Source organism: Vanacampus margaritifer, chromosome 3, assembly GCF_051991255.1.
Source record: "Vanacampus margaritifer isolate UIUO_Vmar chromosome 3, RoL_Vmar_1.0, whole genome shotgun sequence".
NCBI lineage: Eukaryota > Metazoa > Chordata > Actinopteri > Syngnathiformes > Syngnathidae > Vanacampus > Vanacampus margaritifer.
Window position 1 is genome coordinate 20364260 of NC_135434.1, and position 22929 is coordinate 20387188.

A 22929-nucleotide genomic window follows, 5' to 3' on the forward strand; every position below is an offset into this window, starting at 1 on the left:
ACTAAGGAAAGGTTTCCTTTAGAGAAAGGTGTACGTAGAAAGAGTAGCCAATGTTTACACAAAGTATTAACTTTGTTAAAACAATTAAACTGTATGCGAGCTAGCTATAAATGTCACCTTTTATTACATTACCCCGTGTTTGCTTCATTATAAGGTTGACGACGGGCGTGACCAGATTTGTTGACCAACGGTTGTATTTAATAAAACTCGACCGTTAGGGACCTGCCATCTACGTAACTGGTTAAATGTTACCATAGTAACCTGTTTGCTCGCTCATCTTTGCCCAACCCTCTCGTGTGCCGTGTGCGAGCTGCGTTGGACTCTCCTGATTGGACAAGAGCTCAACCATACACGGAACGATGATACGGTTCCGGAAAAGGGGGGCGTGGCGAATACGTCAAGGCCACGCGTATATTTTTACTGGATGGTTTCATTTCTTATAATAAATTCTAACAGCTTGTCACTTAGAAAGTCATTCAAGAAACACAATTATTACCATATGGGTGCATACATATAGCAAATGTAGAAAACGTGGCTTGGATTTCATGTTCGAACGTAGCCGTGAAGGACGTCGTTGAGCCCGCCTGCGAATTCGGGAGGATGTGATTGGTCAAAATATCTGCCACTCAGCCGCTGCGTTACGTTGCACTGCAGCTAGCAGCCAGTGTAGATACACACATTTTGAATGAAAGTCGTCAAGTGTTCCAGACTGAGACCAACACCATCTGACAATATATGAATACTGCCAACACTGTCATTAATCGTCGGTGCATGTGTCTAGTGAGACTTCATCACGAGTGCTAGGCATTCACTTTGACAGCATTTCCGAGGAGAAGGTAAGACACATGTTAGCCGCGCTCCAGTAAACCACGTATTTCTGGTTAGACAGGTACGTTAGCCCGCTAGCATAACTGCCGACTGTTCTCGTATGTTAATTGCGATTTCAATTCAATTACTGCCCTACATACTAAGCACGCGCTATATGGCTATGCGTCTTTTGTCTTCGCTGTCTTGTGTTCTCTCATGTTACCGGGTGGCACTGCTAGCATCCTGGCTAACTTATTCCTATCATATTGCATGTCATCACGTCAGGCTGGCTAGCTCACTTTAAAATCCTGCTCTTTTCCTACGTTATTGACAGAGAGTGTGCCCGTTGACAGTGTCCGTCTCCGTAACGAAGACCGGGAGTGAGTGTGGCGATGCAGCGGCTCACGGCGCAGCTCTTCGCCGGGCTGGTTGCAGCGGTGCTGTCCGTGCTGCTTGTGCAGTGTTGGGCTGACGGCGGCGGTGGTGGTGGCGGCGGCGGCGGCCCCAGCCTCGCTGAAAGGGTGATCTGGGCTGTCAATGCTGGAGGGGAATCGCATGTAGACGTGCACGGTATTCACTTCAAAAAGGACCCTTTGGAAGGCAAGCTCGGGAAAGGTGAGTCAACAGTAGTGCTGGATGAGTGTGAACCACATACAAACGAAAGAGATGATTAGGACAAATAAAACATAAAAAAATATGTTGAGAAGTGACAGTAATGGCGTGCAGATGAATAATAACACCACTGGCGTGTGTTTTGCAGAGGCTACCCTAGTGTTTCCCACCATTAAAGTGTCATATTTTACCTTGAAAAATCTCATGGCAAGCCACCAAACAAAAATGTCAGAAAGCTGACACAGGTAATTTATGTACCTTCTGCCATCTAGTGGAAGAGCATTTAGTTGTTATGCCTATAACTATTGGTCACTAGCATAGATGAACACAGCTACACTATGGCAATAATAACACCACCACTCGTAACTGATTATGCAGTATCAGGTCCATAAACATTCTCAGTCATCTTTTAGGCCCTAATTACCACCACAATGGATTTTAAATGGAGCGTACAAGAAGTATTTTAACTGTAGACTTTCAACTTTCATTCAAGCGCATTTACATCCAAATCAGGTGAAAGGTGAAGGAATTACAACATTTTGTATATGTGCCACCCATTTTTGTTAGAAGCCAAAAGTAATGGGACAGTTGGCTCTCCCAGGCCCTTCCATGGTCGGATGTGCATGTATGGCCGCAAATGGAACTGGTTCCATTGAAAGTTATTGGTGATGTAACTGCTAACAAAAGCATCAGGATGGATTCTAAATGGTTTTTGGCAATTATTATCTGCTCATATTTAGCCGAACATCGCAGAACTCAAATCATACATTTTATTTGTTTATATTTTGCACTGTCAATAGAGAATAATGTCCTATTTTTTTAAATGAAACAATGGGAATTTAAACATTTGCATCCAATTAATTGATTTAACAGATTAATCAATTTAAATAATCATTACTTGTCTAAAAAATGCTATTTTTCTTTTAGGAATTTTGTTTTTTTTGCTCATTGATCTCATATTGAGTCTCATTTTTTAATTCCTTCTATTTACCAAAACCACTACTTTTCAGGAAATCTAACAATTGCCATCTTGCTTAATCTCCTAAACACCAATTAAAGTATTAGCATATACTGCTATTGTATACTATTGTTAACTCTCATCAAAACGAACCACCCCCAAATTATATTCAATCACTAATTTAATGAGACCAAATGGGTCACAGATTAAAACGGTATGAACATGGTGCCAACCAGGGTTATTATAGTTTTGGAATTTTTAATTTTAGTTAGTTTGTATTCCGTTGTGAGTTTTGTTTTTCAAATTTAGTTAGTTTTAATTAGTTTTCAGGGTGTTTCTGTTACTTTTTATTCGTTTTATTTATTAAAATTCAAATCGATTTTTAAACATAATTTTTTTATGGGAATATTCAACAAAACGTCTTAATTAGGGTTAGGATTCACACATTAAGCATGGAAGAATGTTATATTAATGGAACATTAAGCCTTAATATTTTATTTCAGTGCTGTTCAAACATGAAACAGACTGCAACCTGTTTATTAAATGCAGAGGCTCAGTTATAAGCCTAAATTTTCAGATAAATACATTTTCATACAAATCTTACAGTGTACATGTACAAGTTTACTGATTAGTATTTTCTAAATTTGAGTTTTAAAAAAAATTGCAATAATCAATTTATAGATTCGTATCAGGATTAATCGGTATTGTCAAGCTATTTTCAGCACTTTAAATTTGTGTAAAAAAATAACAGTGAGAACAGACCAATTAGCATTGATTTGTGTATATATACTAAATTGACCATATTTTGACATTTGGGGTTTCCACCTGACAGCAACGATGTATTGCAAAATGCAAATGAGTCTTTATCTTTAGTTGAGCAGCTAGCCGTTAGCATCTTACCATTTGTAAACTTCCATCACTGCCTGTTGCAAACTTGTCCTTTTTGTGCATCACCTTTCAAAGTTTATTACTCTGATCTGATATATTAGTCTGATCTGATATCTCCCATGCCAACCGCACAAGCCGCCGCGGCTGTCAGACCTCTACTGAATGCTGCTGTTTGCTGTTGAGCCTGACTGCTATTAGCTTGTAGCCGTACCCCTCCGCTAACGTTGTCCTCCTAACATTTTAACTTCCCACGTGTTGATCGTGAGCGTCTGTGATTCCTTTGAAAGGCGATATTGTATATACAGTAAAGCTAAGGACATAATGACATATCAGAATTTGCTGTGAATCGACTTGAGTTTCCTAGACTAGTGACAAACACATAAAAGCTGTTACCCAGTGTGACAAAAGTTGGAACATCCACATGGCGTAGCTTCTGCAAACAGAATAATGAGGAGTCAGCAAATTGCAATACAGTACATGAACGCGTTCCGCCCTCCCCCAGCGGCCTGTCAAGCATGCATAAAAGCGGCTGATGATCTAATTGTCCCAGGAGAGCATTTTATATCCTGCGCACAGCAAGTTGCGGTGCAAACTTGTAACTCGCCGTTTGAGACGGTTCCAGCAAGTACACGGAAAGGCCAGAGCAAGCGAGCACACATGCAGTGTGGCGTTTGCTGTCAGCATGTTTCATAGACTGCAGCCGTGTACGATCGTTTGCGAGTGCAAATATGGTTTCATTTGTCTTTGCAGCGTCTGATTATGGGATGCGTCTGCCGATCCTTCGCTCAAGTCCTGAGGATCAAGTTCTCTACCAGACCGAGCGCTACAACGAAGACACTTTTGGATATGATATCCCCATACGAGAGGAAGGCGACTATATACTTGTCATGAAGTATGCAGAAGTTTACTTTGCCCAGTCACAGCAAAAGGTAACCATGAAACTATGATTAACCATTTCATGAATGGATGTAAAATGTGTCCCTAAACACACATTGTGATTGGACAGGTGTTTGACGTTCGACTAAACGGCCACGTGGTGGTGAAGGACCTGGATATCTTTGATCGAGTGGGTCACAGTACGGCGCACGACGAAATCGTGGCCTTCTCCATTCGACGCGGCAAGCTGAGTGTACAAGGGGAGGTGTCGACATTTAACGGCAAGCTCACGGTGGAGTTTGTAAAGGTAAGTGAGCAGCTACGCTTTGAAAAAAAGGACGTTTATACGCTCCTTCTGTGACTTGTGACATACCAAATTGAAATGGTGCTTTTAAGGAGGTGTGGCCTAGTAAGTGATGTCACATAGTTATTGGCCAATTACTGGTTTGACGGGTTACTATGTTATTAAAAAGTCAGTTAACTTTTTTTCTTGTTCTTCTTGGCGATCAGAGGAGGATGGGGGACAGAGGGAGGTTTAGACAAAAGAGACGCGTTAGTTGCACAACTGCCTTCTGATTGATATGATTTTTAAAAAAAAAATTAAAAAAAGAAGAATGAATTTAAAAAAACGTGATGCCAGCATGTACTTGTTAGCCCCAAAGAACCACCTGAGTATCCCATGAGTCTGTTCTAAAAATAGCTCACCACTGGTGGGACAAGAATTAAAACAGAAGAAGAATTTTAAAATTTATTTACTTAAACTTAAGACGGGACATGTTTCTTAATGTACCATAGATGTACAGTAATATTTTTGCTTAAAAATTAAATATATTGTGCTAAAATGGAAAAAAAAAATATTATAACAATGCAACTTCTGTTGCACTTTTCAATGTCTAGTCCACAATAGCACAAGCAGTTACCTCAAAGACGAGCAATAAAGTGAGCTTTTAGAAAAGACAGTCTGAAGTCAAATGGACAGAGAAAAGTTTGCCACATTAGTTGACACATTGTGGACAGTGTCTCATTTCCATGAGACATGACCGCCCCCTCAAAACAGGTTATTGTCAGGGAAGATGGGAAATGTGTAAAAAGTGATCATTTTTTACAAACACTTGTGAACAACATCATTAATTTCATTGAATGGCCTGTCAGATGCGTTCTAGTGAGTTTGCTGTTGTGTATTGGACACTTGCAATCCGAGTAAGCATGTCTTTATTTGTGGCCCGTACGCATACATGGCTAATCTTAGCACTGAAGAGAGAGAGTGTGTCTTTAAGTTTGAGAACAAGTGGCAAACAGTGTCCAGCTAGCTACATATGGTCGGCCAACAAATGGAGGATTTTATCTGTCGATCACACGACGGCAGCGTGAAATAAAGCCTCCATTCTGCCCATGTGCCTGTAGCTAGAGGAGTTCTTTGAATTTCGTTTATTACCCTCATTGATTTTGGTCTCGCTGTACAAGTGGGCCAACCTTTCATTGGTTACATTTGTAAAGCTTTTGCACTATGAAATCCTGATAGTTTCATCTTTCATCTACACAGAGGTCCTCTTCATGTGGAGCGTTGTATCTTGTCTTATGAAACTACCTAACAAGTGTTTTCTCGCTAGCGAAAGAAGCGTTGACCTTTTCTGTATTTCAGGGCTATTATGATAACCCGAAGGTCTGCGCTCTCTACGTGATGAAGGGAACACCAGAAGGTACATTTATTAATTCATATGTGCTTACTTTATTTTTTGTTGATTATACACATATTGACAAAATTGTTGGTACACTTTTGTTACTTCTATTATTGGAGGGGGGGGGGGGGGGACATAGTAGTCACGGAAATAACTTAATATCTCCCCAAAGCTCTCACTTCATCTGGTCCATGTTTAGTGTGGTGCGCACCACATCACCAACCAGCACAGTTACTACTGATAGTTACCCTTTAAATAGGCTGACTGACTTTTCATGAGAGTTTTTCTTTTTTGTGTTTGTTGAAACCACAATTGGAAAAGCATTGTCTGATTTTCATTAATTTTCATCACATTTTTATTAGTATTTTTTAAGATGACATTTATTTTATAATTTTTTTTTACTTTTTTTTTTCTTTCATTAACAGAAATGCCAACAATTTTTTTCCCAAGGGTACTTGACTCATATAGCCATTTTCAGCAGTAAAAAGTCAATATTTTGTGTGGAATTTATTTGATAACTTCATTATTTTTCACGTACGATTAATGCCTTCACTCTTTCCCACTTGACTGAAGATGAGGAAATAGTAAACGGCCAGTCAAGGCTCAATTTGCTGACTAAACTCAGAAAAGAGGTGAGCCATGATTGGTCGTTACCTGGGCACGCGTGATGTCATCATCAGTCAACAGCAAGTGGCAAAATGACTTTTAAGGGTATTATTTGTTTATGAAAAATAATGAAGTCATCACATTAACTCATTCACTGCCATAAATTCATTAAAAAAAATCATGGGGCAAGAGGCGATTCAAATTTTATTAATCGCATGACTTTCATGATTAATCACAAATTTTATATCACTTCTAAATTTACGATAATAAAATTCTAGGTTTTCATACTCTTGTTAACAAAAGTGGGGAAAAAAATGTTTTAAATAGAAATAGTTAAAATGAAATGTTGACGTTTTTAGCCGTCATTGGCAGTAAATGATTTTATTTATTTTTTAAAGAAAAGAAAAAATTCGGTGCTTCAGGCGATGAAAGTTTTTAATCGTAATTAATCGCATGACTTCACTAGTTAACTCGCGATTAATCAAAAATTGCATATCTGTTCTAAATGTACCCCAAAAAAATCTAGGTTTTCATACTCTTGTTAACAAAAGTGGGGAAAAAAATGTTAAATAGAAATAGTGCAAATGAATTTTTGACGTTTATAGCCGTCTATGGCAGTGAATGAGTTAATCATAGGAAAAATATAATCTTACTGTTGAAAATGGCTCAATGAGTCAAGTATCCCTTTTAATTCTAATCCTGCAAATTGAAATGAACTCATCCCGAAATGACCACAAAACGAAGCTCACTTTTGTGTTTCGCTCTTTTTCCTGTGAAAAGATGTACCGAAACTACAGCCTCACCCTGGCTTGGAGAAGCATGAGGAAGAGGAGGAAGAAGAGGAAGATGGAGAGGGAGGAGACGACATGGGCAAGAAGAAGCTCCCGCCGGATTCCAAGCCCAGGGTCCAGTCGGGACCCCGAACGCCGAACCCGTACGCTGCCGACAACAGCAGCCTAATGTTCCCCATCCTGGTGGCGTTCGGCGTCTTCATCCCCACCTTGTTCTGCCTCTGTCGGCTGTGAGACGACTGGACGGACATGAGACTATGACAGGTGAGGGGAGGGCGGGGGTGTTGAGGAGGTACACACGAGTCTGAGGAACTATGGACCGCGGAGGACAATACAACAAATGCAGGAAGAGGCGCGGTACGGCGAGCAGAGTGAACGTTTGCCTTTGACATTCTTCATCCATTTCATTTTCCAAATGAAGTCTTCAAACGCTCAGCTTGGCAAGCACGTGCTCACCGTTCATCACCAGGGGGCGCTGTAGCAACTTTTCAGTAGTTTGCATGCGGAAAGACATATTTTGTCTCACATTCTCCTCGTCATCTGACCACACTTTGGGATTAGGAACAGGCTCCATATGGAATCAACCACAAGAAGAATTTATTGGAGTACAGCCACCATCTTGTTTTCCGCTACTTGCCGTTATGTCGAGTTCGTCCACTGAACGCGCGGTGAATGCCGTTTGAGCATTTATTCAATCATTTCCAGCTGTAAGTCCATGTGACAAGACCATGTGACAAGACCAGACAATTCAGTGCACTGTGACATTTGTACATTTCAGTTGCTTAGTAGTTTGACTAGTGTGCTGAATTGTGTAGTGTATTTTACATGGACAAGATGTTGGATATACATATAAATGTTGTCATCTTGGCGATTAGGATGGATCCATTTGAAAATCCACACATTATTATCCAGTCTTTTTTATTAGTGTGCCATCCACATGAGTTTTGGATTTGACAACTAGCTTGACAGTAGCTAAAATTCAAACTTTGACTAAGTCGGTGGCAAAACAAGAGGGAGTCTGTATTCCCTTCCATGTATGTGTTCACGATCATGAAGTTTTGTTGTCTTTTCATGGCGAACCCGTGCCGGTCCTTGCGCTCGTCTTCCATCCCTCGAGTGGGTGCTGGTGTGTTTTTATTGACATGAAGAAAGCACAACAGTCTGTTGGTTCCAAACAAATGTTTACTCCACATCCTTTGAATTCCCAGCAGCCTTTTAAAAACCTCTTGTCTTAAATCTTACGTAATGTCCGCGCCTTCTTTTTTTTTTTTTTTTTCATACCAGTGAGAACTTTTAGGTTTTGTTCAGCTGTAGTTTGTGGTTGTTGAGCAAACATTTGTATCTCTGCAACATCTTTGATAACCATGGCCTCATTGCAAACTAGTAGTCGTGTTGCCAACCTTCGGCCTAAAAGTGTTTTGTTGTTGTTTTTCTTAAAATTTTCAATTAGTAAGTCTTAACATGTCAATACCTCTTGCATCCAACCCAATTACAAAATCATGTTCTGTGGTTCCTTCCTTGCGCCTCCTCATTTTTTTTGACTGATATCAAAACACGGAGAAGTTTTTCATGCGGTGCCATTTTCTTTTCTTTTTTGCCTTTTGCAAACGTCGTTTGATTTAGCATCAAAGTCACCGCGCTTGATAATGTCCACGGTCACGTGTGTGTGTGTGTGTGTGTGTATATATGGTACAAGATCACGTTTTTTCGTTCAACGGTTCTCTCCTCACTTTTTTGTCGGAACTGAGGTGCTGGTGGTTTGTTTGATTTAGTTTTCTCTTAAAGAGACCTGTGGCCTTTCTTACGGAGAGGAACGGCTGTTAGGACACGGTGTGACATGACAGACAGACAAATGAAATAGCTGTCACGAAATCAAATAAATTAGCTTCTATCTGCAATTGTGGACTCTTCCATTTGATTATGTGTAATTTAAATATGTGGGGCTGATCTGGAGATAAGTTGTTATACATTTGGATTGAGTGTTTAAAATGCTGCCTCAGGATGTCTTTTTGTTTGGATTAGTTCAACATGATCTTTTATTGGTGTGACGTTTTGCACTGCCTTGTGTTTCGTTGTTGTTGCCTTGAATTATTGAATACATTGTGCTTTACCATCATTAGCCTTTGTTTCCCTCTTGTGCTGAGTTATCATTCCACACAAACAGCTCTTGCTGGAGTGAAGGAAGCTTCATCTGTCAGCGGAATTTAATTTATACTTGGTCATTTTGTTCCACAAGCGAATATGTGGGAAATAGCAGACTTATGTGAAACCACGTTATTTTTAGACATCGGTCCCGGTATTGTTAGTTCATTTCACTCATAAAGGCACTGGAGTGGAATGAAGATCTGCTCTGTGTCTTTTCATGAGAACCAAAGACTTGTCGTCACAACATCCACACTCTTCTAAACTTATTCACTGCCATTGATGGCTATAGACGTCAAAAATTCATTTGAACTATTTCTATTAGTTTAACATTTTTTTCCCACTTTTGTTAACAAAAGTTTGAAAACCTAGAAAAAAACATATTGTACATTCAGTACAGATATAAAATTTGTGATTAATCGTGAGTTAACTAGTGAAGTCGTGCAATTAATTACGGTGGGGGGGGGGATTATATTTTCTTCTTTTTATTAAAGTAATTTTAATTATTAAAAAAATAATAATAATCTTCTTTTAAAAAAAAGATGAAAATTTTAATAAAAATTACGGGCATCAGGCGATTAATTTTTTTAATTCATAATTAATTGCATGACTTCACTAGTTAACTCACGATTAATCAAAAATTTGATATCTGTTCTAAATGTACAATATTTTTTCCCTAGGTTTTCATACTCTTGTTAACAAAAGTGGGGGAAAATGTTAAACTCATAGAAATAGTTGATTAATGAATTTTTGACGTATATAGCCGTCAATGGCAGTGAATGAGTTAAAAACACGGCATCCTATCTGATTCTTGCTTACCTTTTTTAATAAACGTTCAATAAATCAGGGAAGTAAACCCCAGCCATGTTAAAATTTTATCGCTCTCCTCAAATCTAATTCTTTGGAAATGCTATATAATTAAGGGGAAATTGTTTTTCTGTTCATTTTGTGATATACTGTAACCCATTTAGCTGAATAGCTGAAAGTCCTGCCTTGCCCCCAAATCTGTTTTTTTTTTTTTTACCCTTCCAATCAACTACAGCATATGTGAGGCAAATCGAAATGGAGACAAATGTACACAGCAAAACCTCAGCCAGCGTCTCCACCGTCCAGGTGGCACTAAAGTCTGCCGCCAACCTCAATGTGAGTGTAAGATGGCCCATGTATGATCCGACTGTTTGCCATGTCCATGGATTCACAAAATGAAATCAGCAGTAGGTGGACTGAGAAATGTGCTCAAGTCTTGCTCGCGTGTCCTATTTCTGCAAAGTGACAAAATGCTGATAAATGCTGTCTCTTTTTAATAAATGTGCTATTTTATCAGACTGTCGCTGCTGTTTTTTTTTCTTCTCACTCTGTCATCAAGTTGCTTTGCTGGCTTTCAATCCGGTCTGTTTTTAAAGATGGTTCCCGAGGGGCTGTCCACCGCTAAGTTCAGCATGCTTTTGTTTGTCCAGATGTCGTCTTCTGCCCCAACAACTTTGAAAATGTCTCTTAGGCTGCATATGTTAGAAAAGGTGATAGGAGACAGCTGCACAAAGATAAATGAAGCCCCAATATAGTGGACCAACGCTTCAGCGACCTTCTCATATGTGAGCTGTCAACCCCATTATTTTTATTTTATTTTTTAAATATGTCCTCTGCAGTGCCACTCGTATGGACATGGTACAGTATTCTGATTGAGCAGCAAAATCCACCCGATTTTTATCCGGCTCAGGGGCGGCCATTTTGGCGCTGTCAACTGAAATTGACATCACAGTCGCTCAGCTAACAACCAATCACAGCTCACCTGTTTTAGTTTTTAATTTGGTCATGTGACATTCACAGGCCTAACTGTGATTGGTCGTTACCAGAGCCCTGAGCAACTGTAATATAATTTTCAGTTGATGGCAAGAGGTAAAATCTAGTGATGGGAAAATGAAGCTTCATGAAACAAAATGTTTTTGTACTCCTCTAGATGGTGCTCTTGGTTTAAAGATAAAGGCTAGTGCAATGGAAATTTATTACATTTCCACTGCATCTTTAAACCAAGAGTGTCATCTAGAGGAGTAAAAAAAATAATAATCAAGTGCTTCATTTGTCCATCACTAGTAAAATGGCCTCGCCCTGAAATGGATTAAAAACAGGTGGATTTTGCTGCGGAATTTATATTCCAAAAACACAATATTAATCAGAAAACCGTAAGTGGGGCTGTAAAGAATTTTTTTTTTTTTTTTGCGTTATCTGCTTTAAAATAGGGGGAAAATACACAGAAAAAAGGTTCATGTGTGTGTATATATTTATAGAATTTGTACAAACCATAATATTTATAAGTTAATATATTTGATTAGGAAGTGCATCATTTCAGATCAGTCTTGACAGTTCGAAAGTGAAAAGTCTCAGTGTTCATGAGTCCAGTGTCAGTTTGACCTCATCGGTAGTAGAGGGCCACAAAAGGTGCATGTAGGAGTCCAACCCCGCTGCTTTGGCAGAGCACACCGACTCCGGCGCGACTGCAGCCTAAGGCTAAGCCCAGCTCCCCCCACACGTCCCCATCATTGTCCTGGAGATCCACTGGAGCCATCTTTTTATGCAAAGCGGAAAGCATGACCTTCCGCATGTTCAACAAGAGATGACCTCTTCCGGGACCACCCGCCGCCGCCTGAAGACTCTGGAAAAGGAACAGCAGATCCACTCGCAACTCCACAGTGTTACCATGATGGGACTTTGAAATAAACCTGCGAGAGGGAACAAGATGGAGGCTTGAGGAATTAATCACTGCCTGTGTTAGGAGTTCCATGAACACATTACAAAAATGTGGCATTACCTTGTCGGAAGGTTGCGTTTTACCCTGGACAGAAGCGCAGGATGGATGTCCACTTGGTGCGGATTTGTAAACTGAAGGTGAAGCTCAGCTCTCTTGATGCTCAATGAGAAGATCTCCCTGCTGAGGAGAAACTCCACATCCGAACCTGAGGACGAGGAAACAAGTGTAATCAGTTTTCGGGACCAGTCAAATCTTTTACAGCATTATTCTCAATCCAGTGGATCAGAATGGCTTCACGGAGGTGATGTTTCCACTCCTAATGCTTTGTTAATCTGTCAGCAGGATATCTCAACAACTGTTGGAGAGAACATTAAGCCTGCTGAGGGTCATTTGTATGCAGATGTCATTGTCTCTTCTGCACAACTGAATTAATCAAGCTATTAATGTGGCTTGACAAAAATAAACGCTGAGCTTGTAAGGACACTTGCCATTCTTTCAAACAGCTGCTTGGGTTTCGTATATTTACTTAAGGCTTAGGGAAAGTACTGGTGGTTTCTGAAGAAGCAAAAGTGGATTATTCAGATAAGAAATCTGCTCTGCACTAAAATGTAAATATGTCAACATTAAGTGGTGGTCAAAGTATGGCCCTGGGGCCTCATGCGGCACACCGAGCATTAGCAACGGTCCTATTTTACATTAAGCAAGCCTTTTTCTCACCAATTTATTAATTAAACTGTATTGATTTGTGTTCATTTTACCACTTATTCATTTCATTCAAATATGTGTTGTTAATATTAGTAAAATAAACAATAATTTTCAAAATTATTTTACTAATATGCCTTAAACGGAAAATTTTCCAAACGTGTATTTCAATGTTTTTTTCTATTTTAATAGTTCTTCATTGACCCCCACCCACTTGTCTTTTTAGTTTTTGCATAATCCTACACATTACTGTAAAAATGTGAAGTTATATGTACTTGAAAAAGTCTAGTAAAAGTTGATGAACTCAGAAATTCTAAGTAAATTTTAAAAGGAGTTTAACTACAATTTCTGATAATAAAAAAAAAATCCAAGTAAATGTCAATCCCCTTTTTTTTTTGTGCACGAACGAACTAATGGTGATCAAATAAATAAAATAAAACGTTTCCTATATACCGTCTCACCTCGTCTGAAACGTCCCTGGAGCCCTTTGACGCTCCTGCAGTCAAGTCCGTCCTGACAGCAGCGGTAGATCCGCCGCACGAAGCTGAAAAGCGGTTTCTCCGGGAACACCAGGCCCCGGGAAGCTCCGGCAGACAGAGGCCTGACACTGAGGCGCACCACGGTAGAATTCTCCCGGGGATTCCGATGCCAGCTTTCCTGCCAGGTTGCTGTGAACTCCGCGCAGCGCTCCCGTTGAGCCTCCGCGGCCCCTCGCCTCCAGCGCCTCAGAAGGTCCGTGCGTCCCCGAGACCACCTCCCCGGTGACGGTGCTGCGAATCCATGCGCGTCCAGTGCGCGGCCCCGTGCACTTATATCGCTAATAATCACCGAGATAAGAAGTAGTAAAGCAATCCAAGGGTGTGAATGAGTGGAGGCCATGTTGGTGTTTCTGTATCCGAGCTGCTGCTTCTCTCCTGCGCCGGGTTGGGTGCCTGCTTTATATCACCGCTCACAATGGGAACAACTTTTGAATTTGAATCCCGACCCTCGACCCGATCCCTGCCCCTCTTTTTGTTCGTGCCCACTTGAGCCCCCCGCTGTTTTCTTTTAATGCGCTTGCATAATGAGGCGCCCCAACGAGCGCCAACCCATCCATTCATATTCAGCTACTTAGCTAATGACTCTAATTACTCCATATTTGGACTATCGGCATGTTTGCGAGGCATACAAACGCGAACAATGTTTTATAAGAATGAGTGCGCTTTTTAAACAGCTTGATTCTTCGCGTCATTTTTCAAGATGTTGTAACATTTGACATCAAAATGTTCAAGTGGCGCTGCAAACAATAGAGGTCGATGTCGGCCTTGTTGCCCCTGTGGTTCCATACAAATCGCTCATAAGGCATGATCACATGTTGCCTGTTCTCTTCTGTCAACTTCCACTAATTATGGCCAGCACACCAATAAGCAATATTTAATTGCATTCATTTGTATAAAGGCAACGTTTTAAACAAACGCGAACGGTGGGAAGTAGAGAAGTACAATCATTTTGGTAATGGACTTTTCTGTACTTGAATATTTACTTTTCTGACCACTTTTTAATGTTACTGCCTACTTTAGAGATCAGATTTGTACTTTCTATTCCTTACTTTGTCAAAATAGGCTTGTAATTTTATTTTAAAGAAAAAAAGATCCAACCCATGGCCTTATTCAATGTAATTGTATGATGTTTTGGTTGTGTCTTGTGCTAGCCTAAAAATCACCGCTTTCAAGTCTCGTCAGTTTGCTAGCATTAGCCAATGGATTACTCAGATTGGCTAGCAACCAGCTAAAGATTTACACGCTCCAGCTCGACCGTTATTACAAATCAATGGAGTTCAGTAACACGTTGTTTTGATAGCATAGAAGGTGAAAGAACACTAGCTAGCTCTTAACATGCTAGACATGCGACTGACTGCATTCTTCTCAGAACAAGCATTGTGTAAATTACCGCAAGTAGAAGTCAACCACCAAATTTTCTCTACAATATGTTCTATGCAGCCCTACTAGTCTAAACACAGTATTCTGATTAATAATGTTTATTGAATAAGAGTAAAGCGGCAAAATCATCTTAGCTTCATAAACCAGGTGAGCCATGATTGGCCGTTGCTTGAGCAGCTGTGATGTCATTTACAGTTGACAGCAAGTAGCAAAATGGCCACCCCCTGAGATGGCTAATAACAGGTGCATTTTGATTCTTAACTCACATTCCACAAACACAATATTATCAGAATGTTGTGTTTAGGCTAGTGGGGGTACATATACGAAATTGTTGCAAAGAATAATTCCCTTTAATCAAAGAAACAATTTTGTGCATAGACGCCGCAGGTCATTTTTTGTTGCGCTGTTATCAAATCAGATATTGTATATAAATGACAATAAAAAAAAAAGTTTTTAATTATGCACTTGGGTAAATTTCGTCTACTTTTAAAGTACTGGAGTTGAATCAGTACTTGGCAGTCATTTTTTACACAACTTACAAGTGTGAGTACTTTTTCAACCTCAGTAATTGATTAAAAAAATATTTCCCAAAAGCTGTGTAACTGACGATCTTGTGTGCTTGATTATAAAAAGACCACACAAAAATGTACTTGAAATTGTGACTCACTAACTAAACAAGTTTAATATCATTTTTCTCAATGTTGTTAAATAAGGGGAGTGAGAGTTTGAAGACATACAGAAAGAGTCTAAACATGTTCACTAAAACATGTTGAAAAGGCTTTAAATAATATTTGAAGTCCTGCTGTGAACTGTAGCTGCGCTGTCACGTCAGAGTAGGTTAACGCCATGTTTGAGCAGTCTGTGCCGAGCCTTGCTAGGCAAGGAGAATGCGCTGTCCTGGTGGTTGGGGATGCCCGAGTTCCTCAGCGCAACGCCGTGCTGCAGGAAGTACGTCTCGTGGGCCACGTTGCGCGCCCCGTACACGGCGCTGGAGGCGTTCCTGCGACAAAAGACGTACAAGTGGCGATCATCAGTTTGGGAATGCTGCGTTGCGATGATAGACTTGATGATGACAGATCCTTACCCTGCCCCCTACCCTCTGTGAAAGGAGCCAAGAAAAGCCCCCGCCCCCACCCCCAGCAGTCCCTGGCATACTGACCTGATAATAGCCTCCTGCAGAGTTTCAGTGTTACAGAAATGCGAGTGAAGAAGTGATGCGGCTCTGACAAAAGGACGCTCGGGGGCTGCCCCTGCTCCACCAGACAGGTTGGCTACAGAGACACACAATAACGGTGTCAGTGCCACATTAACCTGGACAGGCTTTCCTGATGCACAAAGGAACACTGATAACAGTCCGGAGTGGCACAAGCTCGCATGCAAACCCGTGATTCCAAAGCATTTGCAAAAGGAAAACGGTCAGGCCTCACTTGTTAGCGTGCTCCGAGTGCAGTCGAAGTGGGCGAAAATGTAGGGCCCCGCGGTGCCCGGCGGCCCTGCCGAGATGCTTCTCAGGTGGGCTTCCAGTCCGTTTAGCGACGCTAAGCAGCTGTGATACTGGATACAAAGCAGAAAGGCAGAGCTGACTGGCTGACAAAAAGCGTAAATTAGCATCACAAAGGCAAGTTAGCGCACCTGTGTACTTTTCAAAAACAGTGGCGGCATTTTTCATATTCAAATTTGGAGGGTTATAAATATTCTAATGCGACATGTCATTAAGCTTATTTACCTGATCTACATGATGATGACATGTCAAATTGGTAAAATTACCGAATGAACAATACTGAGCTCCCCAGAAGAAAAAAGAAGAAGAAAAAAAAAGCTTATTTACTATTATGTCAGGCCACCACGTACCGTACAGCACGAACGTATGGATTATCAATAGGTTGCTCATGGCTAAAGTCAGAGGGCAGCCATTTTACGTTGCCACTTTACTAACAACTTGTTTTTGGTGTTTGTTTTTTATTCAAATTTTTTTTTTTTTAACAGTACCCGTTTTATGCTCGGGTCTCAGTATGGAGAAATGAGAGCCTCTCAGAGAACGAACTTCACTGTTTGTATTGACCATTCAGATTACATCATCCAAGTAACGTGAATTGTGATTTACAGAGGTTAGGTTTACATTTTGCAGCGAATTTTGTCCTGATGTGCTTTGCTCTCATTTGATTATTGATGGCTCTGACAACATGAGGCAGACAAATCTTTGGGTAGCACTCAAGAGATATATTTTATAAGAAAAAAAATTAAAACCACAAATTTCTTACCAATGAAATTTGCATGTAGCACTATACAATATGTGACCGGCTGAGGCGAGGGACTTATTTATTAATTATTTTGAGGCAGGTTTCCAAGACGCGGTGCAATCTTAAATTAGCTAATAATACGTTGGCTAAAGATGCACTATGGCACTTGTTTTAATAATTGCTTATTTTCATACACTTCTATTACAATATTAACTTTTGTGCTGCTCGGAAATGAAACTAGAGACCTCAAGGAGGCTGTTTGTGGAGAAATCTCAAAATCGACATTTTTGTCCAAACCATACATTTTTGTGTCTAGCTCAAAACGTTGCCGGAGCGAGTCACATATGTGATACATGGTGCATTTTTGGTGCGGAGGCAGAAAATAACATGAAAACACCACAGAGAAATCAACATATTCAAGTTAGGTGGGCTAGTGTTGCTTCTTACCACTTCCTCCATGGCAGCTTGATCACATAAGAAGTGGGGCTCCACCAGCAAAGCCAGTACAAGACCCTTGACCCTGTGCAGGTACAGTGTCATGGGAACCAGAGGGGTGTCGTCTGGATCGACGAGGGTAGTCTTGGACCCCCTTCCACCTTCCAATATGTGATGGTGTGAATCTTCATTGCAGTGTTCTGTCACTCCAGAGTCGAATACCGTCCCACAGTATGCGCCTCCATCCTCTCCATTCAGGCTCGAGGTTGCGTTGCGCTCCGGGTCGCCTCGCTCCCCTCCGCTGCTCTGAAAACTATCATAGTTGGAACTTTGTAGAACTTCCTCCTCAGCTTCACGGGAGGCCTCGCCATTTGGTCTGGGGCGGACTGGATCAGTGGTGCTCTGCGATGGAAACGGGCCGGTAACGGAGTTGTCCGATGCAGACAAGCCAGGGCTCAAGGTTTCCTTTTGGGAGGAAGGTGGATCTGAAGGCAAAGATTCAGAAGAGGTCGTATCCGACGGCGTCCTTGACAGGTTCTTACGTAGGGAGGGGTCTTTCACTGGAGTAGACTGGGACCTGGGGAAGAATGAAAACTATTTTCTGAATACTTTCTTTATCTTTTTTAATAATTTGGTATTTTCAAGGTTGCCATTTGATGTAAAGTACGAGTTTTAGCTAGAAATGGGCAGGTACTTGAATAATGAGCAGAGTATCAACGTCATGACACCTGAATGTGATTGGCTCATCTTGCTCCCTTTCAGATTTTTAAACAGCTACTGCACACAATAGACAAATGACATACTGTAGATGTCAAATTTAAACCAGGTGACAGACTCCTTTTGACCTTTACTAGAAGTGTGTGTGTGTGTGTGGCAGCATTAAAATGACATACAACTGAAATGTGCTTTATATGACAGTACCATGATTCAATATCAACAGGTGCCGACTGCAGGTACTGAAGTTCAAACATGGTGAGGAAAACAGAAGTAGAGCTGACGGCATCACCAAATAAGCTTGATGGGCCTTTGGGCGATTGCGCCTGAATAGAAATGGAAAACACAGGCGTGGCTCTTTTCTGTTAGAAAACATGACTAGAAATAAACTCATACAAAGTGAAATACTCTTTGCATAAAGTCTGAAAGAGGGCAATGAAATATATGAAAACAAATTTGGGCAGAATTGCGTGTTTGGAAAAGGTTCACATTCAGACACACATTTTAAACTCATACACTGTGTGCAGGAACATCATTTGGTAATTTTATCCTTTGGATTGAATTAAAAATGAAAACATTATTTGAATTGTGTGTATATTTTTGTTTCTGTTTAATGGTTGTTGGTCTACACATGCCCTGTAATTGGCTGTCGTCCAGTCCCGAGTCTACAGTAGTTCGCCCCCGCCTCTTACCCAGTTAGCTGGGATAGATTTAGCTCACCTGCCACCATAATGAGGGTAATCAGTATAGAAAATTGATATATGGATGGATGCACAGGTGTACCTAATTAACTTATTCACTGCCATTGACGGCTATAGACGTCAAAAATTCATTTGAACTATTTCTATTAGTTTTGTTAATAAGAGTATGAAAACCTAAAAAATATATATTGTACATTTAGAACAGATATAAAAAATTGTGATTAATCGTGAGTTGATTATTGAAGTCATGTGATTAATTACAATGAAAAATGTTATTCTCTTGACGCGATAAAAAAACAAAAGATTATAAAAAATTAGGGGCATCAGGCAATTCAAATGTTAATTGTAATTAATCGCATGACTTCACTAGTTAACTCTTGATTAATCAAAAATTTTATATCTGTTCTAAATGTACAATTAAAAAAAATCTAGGTTTTCACACTCTTGTTAACAAAAGTGGGAAAAAAATTAACTAATAGAAATAGTTCAAATTATTTTTTTACATCTATAGCCGTCAATGCCATTGAATGAGTTAAAGGGCCAAAAAGTGTACAGTATGTAAGTGGACTTGTAAAGTTCCAAAAGAAAACAACCAAACAATAGCTGCCCAAAGGTCGCCGGTCAGATGAAGCCCATCTCACATAACTGGCCGAGAGGCCGATGACACCCTTGACCGGTCGACAGTCAACTACAAGGCACATACAGATAAACAACCATTCACATCTACAGACAATTCCGAGACTTCAACTGACCTAACATGCATGTTGTAGGAATGTGGGAGGACCCGGAGAAACCCACACAATCACAGGGAGAACATGCAAACGGCACACATTCGAACCTGAGCAGAACCAACCCACCTGCCACGTTAATGTGGGCTAATGAAAATAATGATTAATTCACCTTGAAGGTTTCACTCTCATGAACCATAACTTTCATGGTAACATCTGGGGACATCTGTGTGCTCACGACTCTGTGGAGGAGAGGTGGCGGAATGTTTATGACAAAAATCCAAACGGACAGCATATTTTGAGATTAACACCATGCACAAAAAGATACAGATCCCTTACTTTTTGTGTATAGTTTATTATTGGGAATAGCTTCCTACCTTCCTCTGAATAGAATGCAGCCTGCTAACACTAGGGGGCAGCGCTGGCATGCTTGTAGAATGAGAGCAGCCTTAAGCAGCAGAAGAGGGTCAACCTGAGGACCAAAATACTGCTCATCACCAGATGCCGGAACAAAAGTTCAAGTGAAAACAATTAGTTTACATTGCAATAAAATCAGCAGCACAATGACTACAACAAGATGTGTGCCATGTTTGTAATTACATCATCACTGATATCATGTGACGTGTGTCAGGGCCGGTTTTGCAAAAAGGTTGTGGCGTGGCCTTGGTTAACCCATGGGAGAAAATTTGCATACACACTTCACTCTGGATCAGATATGATAAACGCAGAAGTGTGCCTTGGTATTGCGCAATAAAACAGGAAATTGTGACAGTCATATCCTGTTTCTACTCATGCGTGAGCAGCAGCAATTCACTTCAAGTGCATCAACACTTGCATTCAAATAAGACAGATGTCCTGTGTGGAATTTGTTTGTCTTTCAGGCAATCCATCTTTCTCATCGCACATGCCAAAAACATGCATTTTGGGTTTATTAAAGACTCTATGAATGCGAGTGTGAATTGTTGTTCATTTTTGGCTCCAGTTCACCCACAACCCTAAACAAGACAAGCGGAACAAAAAATGGATCTTGACATACATTTGTCGAGTCAATAGTGGTCAAGGAGCTGAAGACATGATGAAGCTCAGAAGGTCCAGCTAGCAGGTGATACAGGTACCGTGACCACCGAGCAGCCAAGGTTTCCCGACTACGAAGCTAAGAAGAAAAGAAGAAAAAAAAGGTCGACAATAACATCAATGATAAACGCTGATTGTAAACTGCACCAGATGATGTAACGCTTGCGTTCTATGGTGGTGGGATTAAGAGGTGGATTAAACCGAGCATGTACCCACTGAAGGCCCCTGTACCAAATCTCACTGCCAGCAACTACTTTTATTACTTCAAGATTGTCGTGCACTATTCATAAAAAAAAAACTCTTGAGGCACCCCAAAAGATAACCATTAATGTCTTTCTTTTATTCAGTGTGCTTTAGGCTCACATTCTTAAAAGGTCTACTAAAAGAGTACCTGGTAGCTCTGGCGTACAGAGCCATTGTAGAAACAAAAGAGGTTTATTATGTTATCCAGCAGCTCACAGACACTGACAGTGGGAGTTTCCATGGAGCAGCCTAGAGCCTGAAGGAGGAAGAACAAGAACAAGGTCATCTATCACAGACTAATAACTAGGTCTTGAGACAACATACAGACACTCACCCAAAAGAAATCCTCTTTCATGTGGATTGCAAATTTTTGGCGACGCAGTGTCAGAAGGCGCACAGGGGAGGAAGAAAGCTCCGTAATGCAACGGCCCACTCCGGCAAGTTGGCCACAAAGCAACTCCTGTTTATCTATGGGGGTCTGCAGCGCAAACATGTATGTTATGGTCATCATCCTTTGAAAAATCTACTTCCGACTGCATTAGGCAACAGTTTTCCAGGAGTCAAACCTCTTCCGGGTAGAAGTAGCAGATGCCCTTGCTAGTCGGATCTCCCTCTCCCTTCACCTTGGAACCATCATATAAGAAAAAATAATTGCACCTGTAAAAGAGCGTGACAAGTGTAAAAACACCTATTTTTTTCCACACATGAACTTTTAATAAAGGATGGATGGATGGACAGAGAGATAGCTAGATAGATATTGCAATATAGTCTACTGTAAATATGATTAATTCATTATTGACGATTTGACAGTGATATCGAGTATAACGATTGATGACTTATAGTACCCCCATTATGTGTATAAAACTACAGTGTTCCTAAATGCAAACAAAAGGATGAAACAGTGCATTCAGTATTAGCAAATTTTACATGTTAAAGTATTCACCGTGCAGTTAATTGCTTCCCACACGTTATGTCCTCAACTTATTATGTTCATGTCAAGTTTGTTGGACGAATTTTAGTTTAACGAGTGGAAGAAAATTGAGACGCAATATGTGGCGCATAAGAGAGTAGTTAATTTAATGTGTAACAGCGAGGTAAAGACGAGAAGGGAAAAAAAAGTGCGGTAAAAGAAGGGTCTTACCTTCTGGAGTCCGGCGGAGTAAGCTCCGCCATGGTCTAAATTGATGTACAGTATTACTCTGTCATCAGTCCTCCTCTCGCCTCCACTACCAAAACACAAAACGGCGATGTCCTAATTCGCGTCAAAACAAACTGCCCTAAAAATCCAATGATAATTTCGTGAACCGCGAGGAGGGGGAAGTGTCATTACAACTACGACGGGTGATTTCAAGTTCTGTTGTGGTCAGTCCGCTGGTCAAAAGAATGGTGAAGAGGAACGTAACTGAAGGAATGCAAGTCAGTCACACGCAAAGAAAGTCATGTGAAAGTACGGCGTCCGGTGAGGGACAAACTAATGCAGCGTTCAGTTGAATCGGTACGATTACTAGGCCGACTGATGGTTTTGAATGATCTAAGTGGCAGTACAATACACGGAATTGTTACATAGTTTGATACAAATATAGCTGGGAAATATTCCGCACATGCTGTTGAGATGCACCCAAACGCAAGAAAAATTGATTTTCATTGTAATAATATTATTTATAGAGATAGACCTATGTGAGTTTATTAGTATATTTATTATTGCCGTATTATTTGTAATGGTGTAATTTGCACTTCATCATATTTGGTGCAGTGGTTGCTTTTATCAGTGACAGTGCCGTGCCACGAGAGTGGGAAACTATCCAATTTCACCAAGTGGTCAGAAAATGATTTACTTCGTTCATCTATCCATCCCAGCGTCATCTAGGGATTCTAGGCCCTAGATTCTAGGGAGAGGCCAAACAAATGTTTTCCCACTAGATGGCAGAAGATGGTACAATTGGTCTTGGGTATTGACTTTCAGTTTGATACATCTTAAATAACAAATTAGCTTAATTTACCTACGATTTTATAAGGAAAATATATGTTTATCCATTTAAAGACAGTTATAATTATCAACAATAAATTC

The 22929-nt window shown here is 40.5% G+C and overlaps 3 protein-coding genes across 4 annotated transcripts; 1 reads left to right on the forward strand and 2 right to left on the reverse strand.

Moving 5' to 3' along the window:
- Positions 1–626: 626 nt before the first annotated feature.
- On the forward strand, positions 627–10684 carry mlec (malectin). 2 transcript variants are annotated; one of them, XM_077562067.1, is made up of 6 exons: positions 627–836; positions 1161–1422; positions 4016–4194; positions 4272–4448; positions 5784–5841; positions 7207–10684. In XM_077562067.1, exons 2-6 carry the CDS (start codon positions 1200–1202, stop codon positions 7449–7451), a joined length of 882 nt encoding a protein of 293 aa, XP_077418193.1. In that variant the 5' UTR covers positions 627–836; positions 1161–1199; the 3' UTR covers positions 7452–10684. The 2 variants fall into 2 exon arrangements, with proteins under 2 accessions (XP_077418193.1, XP_077418192.1); XM_077562066.1 differs by having other exon boundaries at positions 628–836; positions 1142–1422.
- Positions 10685–11707: 1023 nt separating this feature from the next.
- LOC144049591 (uncharacterized) lies at positions 11708–13729 on the reverse strand. Its single transcript, XM_077562632.1, has 3 exons — positions 13269–13729; positions 12166–12310; positions 11708–12076 (listed from the first exon to the last, which is right to left on the reverse strand). Exons 1-3 carry the CDS (start codon positions 13684–13686, stop codon positions 11770–11772), a joined length of 870 nt encoding a protein of 289 aa, XP_077418758.1. The 5' UTR covers positions 13687–13729; the 3' UTR covers positions 11708–11769.
- Positions 13730–15382: 1653 nt separating this feature from the next.
- Positions 15383–22278, reverse strand: hps4 (HPS4 biogenesis of lysosomal organelles complex 3 subunit 2). Its single transcript, XM_077561624.1, has 12 exons — positions 22003–22278; positions 21428–21518; positions 21196–21339; positions 21010–21117; positions 20581–20697; positions 19922–20016; positions 19717–19786; positions 18323–18441; positions 17414–17978; positions 16154–16280; positions 15886–15997; positions 15383–15726 (listed from the first exon to the last, which is right to left on the reverse strand). Exons 1-12 carry the CDS (start codon positions 22032–22034, stop codon positions 15555–15557), a joined length of 1752 nt encoding a protein of 583 aa, XP_077417750.1. The 5' UTR covers positions 22035–22278; the 3' UTR covers positions 15383–15554.
- Positions 22279–22929: the final 651 nt, after the last annotated feature.